The sequence below is a fragment of the Corylus avellana genome, chromosome ca4, assembly GCF_901000735.1.
Source record: "Corylus avellana chromosome ca4, CavTom2PMs-1.0".
NCBI lineage: Eukaryota > Viridiplantae > Streptophyta > Magnoliopsida > Fagales > Betulaceae > Corylus > Corylus avellana.
In genome coordinates, this window is record NC_081544.1 from 4,460,999 (window position 1) to 4,471,872 (window position 10,874).

The 10,874-nt window shown below is 35.3% G+C and overlaps 2 protein-coding genes across 2 annotated transcripts; both read right to left on the minus strand.

Annotated features, from left to right (window-relative positions):
* Positions 1-1,410: 1,410 nt before the first annotated feature.
* On the minus strand, positions 1,411-2,493 carry LOC132177892 (B3 domain-containing protein At3g25182-like). The gene has a single exon (XM_059590369.1). The coding sequence runs from the start codon at positions 2,491-2,493 to the stop codon at positions 1,411-1,413; it is 1,083 nt and encodes a 360-aa protein (XP_059446352.1).
* A 2,102-nt stretch (positions 2,494-4,595) lies between these two features.
* LOC132179761 (pyruvate kinase isozyme A, chloroplastic-like) lies at positions 4,596-9,685 on the minus strand. The gene is made up of 7 exons (XM_059592532.1): positions 8,735-9,685; positions 8,322-8,409; positions 7,998-8,188; positions 7,648-7,766; positions 6,341-6,584; positions 6,006-6,240; positions 4,596-5,077 (listed from the first exon to the last, which is right to left on the minus strand). Exons 1-7 carry the CDS (start codon positions 9,269-9,271, stop codon positions 4,749-4,751), a joined length of 1,743 nt encoding a protein of 580 aa, XP_059448515.1. The 5' UTR covers positions 9,272-9,685; the 3' UTR covers positions 4,596-4,748.
* Between the last annotated feature and the right edge of the window lie 1,189 nt (positions 9,686-10,874).

Sequence of the window (10,874 nt, forward strand, 5' to 3'; positions counted from 1 at the left end):
ATATATATATATATATATATATATATATATATATATATAAAAGAAATACTGACATGCTAGTTTTAGCACGTCAGAAATATATATAATATAAAAATAAATAAATAAATAAATAAATAAATAAAAATTAAGAAATATTGACGTGTCAAAGTGACACGTCAATATTTATTGATGTGTCAAAATGACACGTCAATAAATATTTAAATATTAAATTTTTAAAAAATTAAATTGAATTTAAATTTCCTGACGTGTTGAATGTAACACGTCAATAAATATTGACGTGTCATATTCAACACGTCAAAAAAAAAAATTTGTTGACGTGCCACTTTTGGCAAGTCAATAATTACTGACGTGGCAAAATTTGGTTATTGTTTGCCACGTCAATAACATCCTTTTTTTTGTAGTGGTTATTACATGTTGGTTTGAAATGGAAAGGATCCTAATTCGTTTGTAAATGTGGGTTTATTATTAATTTATTACCCATTGTAATTAACTAAGGGTTGGAGCCTCAATAAACATCTGGTATTTGCTCTTTTTCTAGCGAGCTTCTCGAGTTTAGTATTTATAATCTTTTGGTGCTTCATTTATGCAATTCATGTAATAAGAAGACCACTAGAAAATATGGAATATGAATTGTTCCAAATAAAAGGGTATATGCATGCACGATATAATACACTTGCAGGGGAAATATTCAAGTAATTTTTGTTTTTGATTTAAAAAGTGTCTTAATATAACATAAAGGTGAAAATGATCTACATTTCTATTGAGTACACCTACATATTTTGAAGAAAACAGAAAAAGATGTACAACTAACTCCTTATTTATAACAAAATTAAAAAAGAAGTGACCGAGCGGCTACCTCGGCCTGTCATATAATGGGGCTTACAATTTGGGGTGTGGAATTAAGGCCATCCTTGAAGTTAATTATTGTGAATTTTAGTGATACTAGTTTATCATGTGTGTCGGGAGTTTGACTCACTGGAGATGTTGATGAAAGACACTTTGATGCCTAAGTCAGTATGATGACTTCTAAGAAAGCAGAAAGCAAGAGAGTGAAAGGGGAAGAGATCACACTACAGTTTGTCACCTTTTTTTATAGAATTGTCGCAGGTAGGGCACTTAGGTTTAACATGAAAAGCATCCAAGCATGGAAGTGCATGCTTATTGTGGCAAAAAAGGAAACCACCTTTTGTGTGATTGCTCATTAGAAATTAGAAATCATGTGTTAAACTAATGATTAAGTGATTAAATTTACATTTTCCTATTAATTTAAGCTTTTAGGATAAGTGGTAATTTAACATGATATGAGAGCCAAAAGGCAAGTAAGTTTAATATGTTCAAACAATTATATTATTAAATAATGTTCAAACAAAAAAAATAAATAAATAAAAAAGAAGAAGAAGAGAGAAAATCCTAATTCTGTAGCTTGATAAGGGCCAAGCAGGGGTTGTGGTCAACTCTGAAGGACCAAAGTTGTACAATATTGCCTTTCTTGAGGCCGTTTTTATTTGCAACATTTTTCCATGGGGAGCTGAGCATGTATGTGCTGCCGCTACCTAATTTCCACTTCTTCAAGAAGATGGCCGACTCCTTGAGGCTTGGCTCTATCAACGCCACTTTCAACCCTTTGAGATGTATCCCATCTTCTTCTTTTTCCTCCAGTTTAGCTTCTTCCTCTTGCGTCAGAAAGTATGCCCTCATTTGGCCTCTTGGAATGGAAAGCCGGTCCTGAGAATCCTCCATGTCGGTGGTCGTCAATTTCTTTTGAATCACAAGCTTCACGTCCCGACCATGCAACCCCATGATTTTGTCTTTGAACTCAGTTGGCATACTGGGTGGTTGCTCTTCAACCGTTGGCTTCTCCTCTGCCGGCTTCTTCACCTGCCTTTCGGGTTTCCTACACTTCCCTTCTTCTCGAGTACTCTGGTTGGAATTTTTCGGCTCAAAATTCAAGGGGTTTTTGGGAGGTATTACCCTCACCCTCTTTTTCTTCTTCTCTTTCTCCTCCTCCAGACCCTTTTCATTGTCACAATCCAATGATACTGCAGATCGCTTTTTCCGGCTGAATTTAATTAAATCAATCAAAATCCTCTCGGTGAGCATTTCATCTTCTTCATCCTTATTTTTAGCCACAGCTCTGATCTCCTCCCTAATCTTGTTGAAGGACCCACATAAGGCAGGAGAATCGCCCCTCAAATCCTCAAGAGTGACCATCTTTCTTTTTCTTATTGAGTTCTGAAAGAGTTTCAGAGAATCAAAGAAAGGAAAGAAATTAGTTGGTAACAAAGTAGAAGCACCAAGCAGAAAAAAAGTGATGAAACTGATTATTGAGTTTTTTCTTCTGAATCCTGATATAGGAGTATTTATAAATTGGAGGAATTGCTTGGGGCGGAGGCTTCCTAAACCTGAAACTACTCGGAGATGCAGAGCTTTCCTAAGCTTGGTAGTACTCGGAGAGGCGGTTCCGTACCGCCTTTTTGCCATATTCACCGCCATTGCGATGAAGTCAGAAACCCAATTTCAAATAAGACTATAATTACGATTGTACCCTCATCTTTTAAATGCCATTACCTTAAGTGCTATTACGCAATAGTCCTTTTGTTTTGCTTATGTTTATTTTCCTAGCTTATTCCTTTTTTGAGAATTGCTATTTATTTTTTTTTTATTGTTTTTTTGAGGCTATGAGCACATTTGCTATATATTATGTGGGTTATCTCTAAGAGGTAATTCAATTGGCTAAGACTACGCCTAAAATAAAGTAGAGATTACTAGTTCAAATCTCTCTCCACCATTTTGTATAGACATGTCAATAAATATATATATATTATGTGGGTTGTAGTAATTACGCTCTTATTATTTGTATTTGTAGTATTTGTTTGTTTCTAATTATATTAACCATAATATTAGTGAGTGATTTTATAATTTTCATTTTTTTTTTTTTTTTTTTTTTTGGAAATGGAGTGATTATATAATCTTATTTCATATCCTCTGTGGCTGCATCTTAAAGAATACTTCCCAAAGAATTATATGATTTCATAAGTCTTTGAGTGGAATGGCTATGTCTAAGTATGCTGTAATCCTCAGGGTTTGTTTGGGTTTACGATTTCAAAATGTGCAATTTAAAATAGCAATTTAAAACGTGTGATTTTTAAAAACGTAGATAAATGTTTAGTAAAATCGCAATTTGACCTAAATTAAAATCGTAATTTAGCTTTTAAAAGTTTATGTTTTTTAAAATGTACCCGCTTACTTATGATTTGAAAATACAATTTTTTTTTTCTTCATTTTCAAATCGTAATTTTTTAAAAAAAATACACTTTCAAATAATATATTTTTTGCGATTTAGTTTAAAATTCACTTTTAGTCTGAAAAATCACAGTACCAAACACACTCTAACTATGTTCTCATAGTCTTCATGCTTATGGACGTATCGGACCAAAAAATATGAAAGGTTAACAGTGTGTGACTGAGTTTTCCATTATGGCATAACATCTTTGTTAGCCTAAAAGTAGGACCCCAAATGAATCAAGTTGTTCATAAACAGCTCGAGGTTAATTGACTCATATAAATCAACTCAAGTTCAATTTATATAACCTGGTATAATTTTATTTCTATGATTTTTTTTATAATTATTTTTAGTTTTGTAATGAGAATATGTTAGGCATTTGAAAAGACGAGAACTTACGTCCTAATAAGATAGATATAGCTTCAATCATTATAATATTGTCAGCATTAATAAAGATATGTGCATGCATGGGTATGTACGTGCATGTATGTATAATGAATATATATATATATATATATAGAGAGAGAGAGAGAGAGAGAGAGACTATGAAGAGTAATTATATTCATCATCCTATTATCATCTCTCTATCCCCCAAAGATGATGTGGCATAGTCTCTCCAACCAAAAAACCAATCCACATGCATCAAATGGGATCCGGCTTGTCCTTAAAAGGTAGTTTAATCGGTTGGGGACCACGCCTTATGAAACGGAGGTTACTAATTCGAATCCCTCCTTCCCCCTCTTGTGTGAACGTGTCAAAAATAAAAATAAAATAAAATAAGGGATCCGGCTTACATGCTGTTATTCATGTATGTTGTAGTTTAATCAACGGTCAATATTGAATTTCTCAAAATATCTCTTCATTTTCTCTCTCATATTAAAAGCTTGTAAAACTAAGTCAACTTTAAGATTCAATCTTGACCGTTGATTAAAATATAGCATACATGCTGTTATTTTAAGTCGGATCCACCAAATGTTATGGGAACCACGCCACATCAAACTTTAGGGGACTGGGATGGAGATAATGAGGTGATGTAATCGACTATAAAACATACATATAAACTCAATATTGGATGGTTTAAGATTCAAGATAGAGTTACATGATATAAATAATAAAGTTGAAAACAAAAAATTATGTATCATTTATAACAAATACAAAGTTTGTGAAATTAATTTTTATAAGTTTCTAAATAAAGTTAATTTATAATGATAAAAGAAAATGAGAAAGTTATAGACTAGTTCATGAACAAATTCGAGTTTGCTCGAAAATAAATGAACTAGGTTTAAAGAAATTTATCTAGCTAGCTCGGTAATAAGCTCAAGATCAACTCGTGTTTGAAATAAAATTAAACGAACCAAACTTAAATATTCAATACTCAACTTGATTGCAGCCATACTAAAGGACATAAGTCATGTTTCACTAAAATGGCAAAAAAGAGGAAACACATCGAAGAACAAAGGCCTTGCTAAGCGATGGTCTTGACCTGGATTGACTGGAAAGCCATTGGGGTTGAACGGGTTGGAACGGCATCTGAGACCACCAAAACGGCGTCTCCTTGTTTCAACATAGCCCTTGATTTTATTAGATCAATGGTTTTTGAGATGTTGGCTTCCATATCTTCTGATAAATCAACAAGGAGTGGAATTACTCCCCACTGCAAATTCAGAGCCTTGCGGGTATCATCATTGTTCGTGAATGCAAATATGGGAGGGTTTGGACGGTTGCGTGACAGGAGTGACGCCATGTGTCCGTGCTTTGTGTAGACGAAGATGGCATCCACACCAAGTTTATTTGCTGCATACTCACCACACAGTAGTTTTTGTTTAGGAAATATAACCGCTAAAACACACATAAAGGGGTGGAATCAGGATTTTTGGTGTGGGATGGAATTTTTTATTGTTTTTAGTTGGGGACACAGACTTTATATATATATATATATATATATATATATATGCATGTGTGCGCTTATATAAAAATAAGCATAAAAGTCTTAATTGTGAACCCAAATGACCGTAGAATAATCACTCAGAAAAATAAATAATATTTTCATCCTATTCTACACTTTTGCTAAAAAAAAACAAATAAATGCAAAAGAAAACGAGATGGGAGGAAGATGGCTATGAAAAAAAAATTACAAACAGAAAAACTCATAACATGTTGAATTTGGGGGGACAAATATATTATTTTGGGAGAACGAATTCTTAAAATATGGATATTTTATGAATAATTTTAAACATTTTGGGAATGATAACGTAGATGTGACGAGCATTTTTCCTAGTTGTTGGTATCAAAGCAGCCTAGTAGCGCTATATGGTATTGGATTACTGCATAACGTGAACCTGACGAGAACATCAATGATTTAAGGGTAAACGATTGTAACACTCCGGTCTCACATTAGAAAGATAAAGAATCCACATAGAATTGATGAATTATTAAGGCACTTATGGGTCCTAAATCCCCTATTGATTCTTTAGTATATGAGAGTCATGAGACTGTGCTATATAAGTTATTTTAGGTGCTCCAACTGCAACTTGACTAGTCTTTTTGGGGTTTCTGGGGTCGCTACAGATAGTCTACATAAAACAATTTTGTTTGAACTGATTGACACTGATTTGATGAGTTGATATACGAGCACCTCTTAGTAAGCAACTCCAGCAAGAGATGGCTGCTGTTATTTTCATGGTTTTGGGTGTTGGAATTTAGTCGGGAAAAGTGAAATTACCCATTTCTGCAGCACAATTGCATATCTGCTCAGCAATGCGATCAGGCAATGATACTCCTATTTGATGCTGAAGGAGAAGACATTGTTGGTTTTCCTCACGACCCCATGTTTCCATGCGGCTGCTGGTCATCCGCAATACTGAAAGAGCCTTCTGTCCATATAAACCAATAGCTGACTCCCCAGACAACATCAAGGCATCAGCATACTGCCGAACTGCTTCAGAAACATCTGCAACCTTATGACATCAAAGCATACAGTTATTACTGTTCCTGTTCTTGAATGCATTATTCCTTTAATCCTCCTCCCGATAGTAATAGTACTTTTTAGAATAGTACCTCAGCACGTGTTGGGGTGGGATATTCAATCATGGACTCGAGAAGTTGAGAAGCTACAATCACTGGTTTGTTTAGTTGTCTGCAAACATTTACTATTTCTTCTTGCATAATAGGAATCTTTTCTAGTGGGATTTCAACTCCAAGGTCACCCCGGGCCACCATGATTCCATCTGAAGCCTCTACAATTTCTTCCAATTTATGTAGAGACTCCAAGCTCTCTATCTTTGCCAACACTCTCATGGATCTGTAAATGAAAACAATTCAGGACTTTCATAAGAACTTGAGAAAAAAAATAAAAAGAAATAAAAAAGCATGCAAATTGATTCAAACGAGCACTCTGATGAACCTAAATATCCTAAGTCATAAGAGCTAAATAGGACATAAAAACTACTTAATAACTAATGAGAGCCATATAATCTTTTGATAACACCCTATCATAAACATGACAACTAGTACACATCTACTAGGGCAGAAGGAATAACATGAGAAGGAAAACTTGAAAAAGATTCTCCATGTGAAAGAGGTGATGGGGTATAATATGAGCAATTGTTAGGTTTTCACATAAGCTTTTGTTAGTATAATGAGGGAAATATAATGTTTCTCTCCTAGTAATATCTTGTGAGCAACGTTTGAAATTCAATATTTGGGCTCTGTTTAATACACAAAGCAAACAGACTAGTTATGTAAACTATGCATAAAGCATCTACTGCACACCCACATTTCCATTTGCAACAGAATAGAATTTGAAAAGCAGGTCGCTGTCTCTTTTTGCATAGTATTTGCTTAGTTAAGATGAAATTCCCTAGTAGAACACTAAAATGCATCCAGCTTATATTTATGAACAAATATATAAATTTCAATAGGCTCAGCTGCAGTCTATCTACTCTAATTCCATATCCAATTAACCTGGTAAGGTTGGACAGAATCCTCAATGTACTGAGGATTGGATCACCAAGGAATGGAGAAAGAGTAAGAAACAGAATCCAGCTACAACCAAGGATCCGTCACCTTTCTGAGGGTAAGCAGCACCAAGGTCAATAACATTCATGTCTAGGGAAGATACTGCATGCCTCGAATCAATTATTTTCAGAAGAAACTACAATTGATGAGATTTCAAGTTCTCTATTGCATGAAAAATAGATTGACTTGTTTGATGAACTAATGCTCTGAACCACTATAAAGTGGTGCTATTTCATAGCATTTAAGAAGAATAAATCATGTTGTTGAAGAAGAGGAATAAACCTCAGGAAAAAAAAATAAAAAAATAAAATTATGTGAAAAACTTTTGTGCCAGTGTGCTTCCTTACTTGGATGATTTGGTGGAGAGGTAGTTCTTAAGATGCCAGACACAACCAGAATCATTTACAAATGACACGGCAATGAAATCGACACCTTCAGAAATTCCAAATTCAATGTCAGCCCAATCCTGCAGATCAGACAACATGAGTTGTGAATTTATGAGCATGAAAAGATATTGCTAAAATTATGGGTTTACATTATCATCTGAAGATTGAAGAAGCATATAATCATCCTTACTTCTTTAAGTTCACAATCTACAGATGAAAGAACTTTCTCTCTCTCTCTCTCTCTCTCTCTCTCTCTCTCTCTTCAAGAGAACAAAAATATATTCAACCAGCATTGCTACTAAATTTTAAACCTTTGTTGATAGAGTAGGAAGCTCATAATTCCTCCCCACAAGCTTCCCATCTCTCCAAAAGCTAAATTTGGCTCGAGGAAGGAGTAAACCAGGGTCTGTGCACTTGCAACGCAAATCACTCCCAATCTTTTCAGTGACTTCAAAGCCTGCCATTCCACCATCAATGACAAGTTCATCTCCCACCTCAATACCTGCCAAATAGTCGAGAACATAAATCAAGACCAAATTCATATCATTAATGTTAATTTAAGGAAAAAAGATTGAGCAGGTGGGTAGGGGGAGCTGGTTTTTAGTTTTTGACTCAATCAGCAATAATGTGACTACCTTCAGAAAAACCTTCATAGTTAGCTTGAACTGTTAATGGACGCGAACCCTCAAACTTCTGTGCAGTAAACAACCAGACTGAACCATCCTGATGATCCAAGTAGAAGACAAATCCATCAGAATTGCATCTTTCTTATGATATGTTATCATTTTGAACAAAATATAAACGAGGGTGTACTCATCTTTTTCCCTAATGAATAAGATTTTAATTAACAACTAAAACAAAAACACCAAACAGCAGAAATCTGCTGACCACCAAGATACTGCAAGCAGTATCAAGAATCCAACAAACAATGATTCCAAAAGGAATCTCAAACAACACCCAAACTAAACAACAGAGCGACAAACCTACAAAACAAACAAACCGAGATGAATATCAAACTACCACACAACACAACTTCAATTTATTCTACCTCTGCTTTGACAGAGGAAGGAGCCCCATGATCAACCACATGAATCTGACTTCCTTCAGTATCAATCATGACAGAAACACAAAACCCCTTTGTCTCATTCAAGCTCTTAATCTTCCTAATCACATCCCGGTGCCACTCCCTCCCATTATGACACATATTAAGCCGAGCCACATTCATCCCTCCCAAAGCCAACTTCTCCAAATCCTCCAACGAGCAACACGCCGGCCCAATCGTGCACACTAGCTTCGTCTTCCTCATCCCCAGAAACCCCTTTTCCCTCAACTCCCCCTCCGAAACCACATCAAACCCAAAAACCCCCCTTAAACCCTTCAAATCACGCAAACGCTCCGATTCCTCCACACCCACCTGCAGCGCCGCCCTTACTCCAATCCCAATCTTCCCCTTCAACTTCCCTCCACTACAACGAAACCCGCCAGCGAAAACCGGGGCACCAAAAACCCTATTCTTCAAATCCAAACATGGGTTTTTACCGGTAATCCGACCACACATAAGACTTGGATCCCGGACGACCGCCATGGACTCAAAACCAGTGCTCTCAATACGACCCTCTTGGTTGGAGTTTAGATTTGTTGATGAGCAGATCAAGGACGTCAAAGACTATAACTTATGAATTCAAAAACATTGTTGTCGATAAGTTTTAAGCGTTTTTGGATCGAAAACTCCGCAGGGTTTTGGAGAGTGGAGCTTACAAGGCGAGGTAGACGGGGGTTGGGGATCTAGAAAGCTGAATATTGTATGAAAAAAGGTCAAAGGGAGAAAATTTGGTGATTTGTTTAACAACTAGTGCTAACTATTTAGGTTTTGAGCATTAAATAATTTGAAAAATGGAGGCGCAAGTGAAAAGGGCGGTACCAGGTACAAGTAGCTGTCCCAGTTTAACGGTCAACTAACCTTCCCGAGGTTGGCCGTGTTTTTCTCGGTGACGATGTTTAGTGTCGGTGTGGTGTCACTTTCCTGCCCTTTTAACTTTCAAGTGCTGGCTTTTGTTGGAGGCCATCGATTTTTCATACTACCAACTTGATACGACCATGTGAATCTAAAATCAAATTATTTTGTTAAGATGGAGTGATTTTACTCGGAAACTTCGCTTAATTTTCTTAATTATCATCGCTTTTACAATATTTTATTTGAAGTTTAATTTCTCTTAATCATCTTTCAATTGTTTACGATCTCACACATCCGTTAATGTTTCCTCCATTTTATTTTAGTAAGAAAAAAAATTGCAAAGATTAAAGTGTTGATCAAAATTTAACTATATTTGCAAAAAATTTCATGTCTTAATCTTTGGAAAAAAAAATTATTATTATTTTTTTAAATAAAAAAAAAAGATATTTTAAAAATTTTGTTGAGATTTAACGGAAAATCCTAACGGAATGAAACATTGAAAAAAATTAAAAGTTTGATACACTAAATTAAGAGGTTTTGAACTTTAGTGAGACATTGTAAAATGAGTGAGAATAAAGGAGTAAGTGAAATTTTGACTCACCACCAAAGTGGTAGTTGAGTTAGTAAAGCAGCAGGGGATAAGGTTCAATTCTTCCCCTCCTTTCTTCCTAGTGGTCACGGGTTTGAACCCGCTTACGGTAGTAGTTCGCGAACTAGATGTTACTAAGAAGGGGCTTTACCAACTTGCACTTTGGTGGGATTGTGGTGATGGACTCGCCTTCCTAGGCAATAGATATGGCTTAAACCGAACATTTCACAGCAGGTAAAAACCCCGATGGTTGCCCAATGAAGAAAATTAATTAAAAAAAATAAAAAAAAAAAAAAAAAGTGAAATTTTGACTCCTTGAATTAAGGATGACTTATTACAACACGATTTAAACCCAACAAGCGACAATTTTTCATACAATTCGAATAGTAGTTTATAGTTGAAATGCTTGATCTGGTTACTTAAATTAATAAAATTATAACTAACCTATAACACAAAACAACATTGAACTATAAGTGGAGGACCAGAATAACGGGAGGAAATTGGTGACAGGTAATAATATTCCCGCGTGAAACCTGTGATGTACGGAAAGACACAAAAAATAGGTTTGTGTGGTGATTATGTAATGCTGTCTGTGGTCCCCATATGGACAATCTATGACTCTTTATCAATGAATCTTTTTTTTTG

Bases quoted from the DNA above. Each gene is read 5' to 3' on its own strand.
- LOC132179761 (XM_059592532.1), bottom strand. From the start codon at position 9,271: ATGGCGGTCGTCCGGGATCCAAGTCTTATGTGTGGTCGGATTACCGGT. The intron at 8,189-8,321 runs GTAGTCACATTA...ACTATTTGGCAG, and splicing joins CTATGAAGGTTTTTCTGAAG to GTATTGAGGTGGGAGATGAA. The intron at 6,585-7,647 runs GTAAGGAAGCAC...TTTCATTTACAG, and splicing joins CTCTCCACCAAATCATCCAA to ATCCATGAGAGTGTTGGCAA.
- LOC132177892 (XM_059590369.1), bottom strand. From the start codon at position 2,493: ATGGCGGTGAATATGGCAAAAAGGCGGTACGGAACCGCCTCTCCGAGT.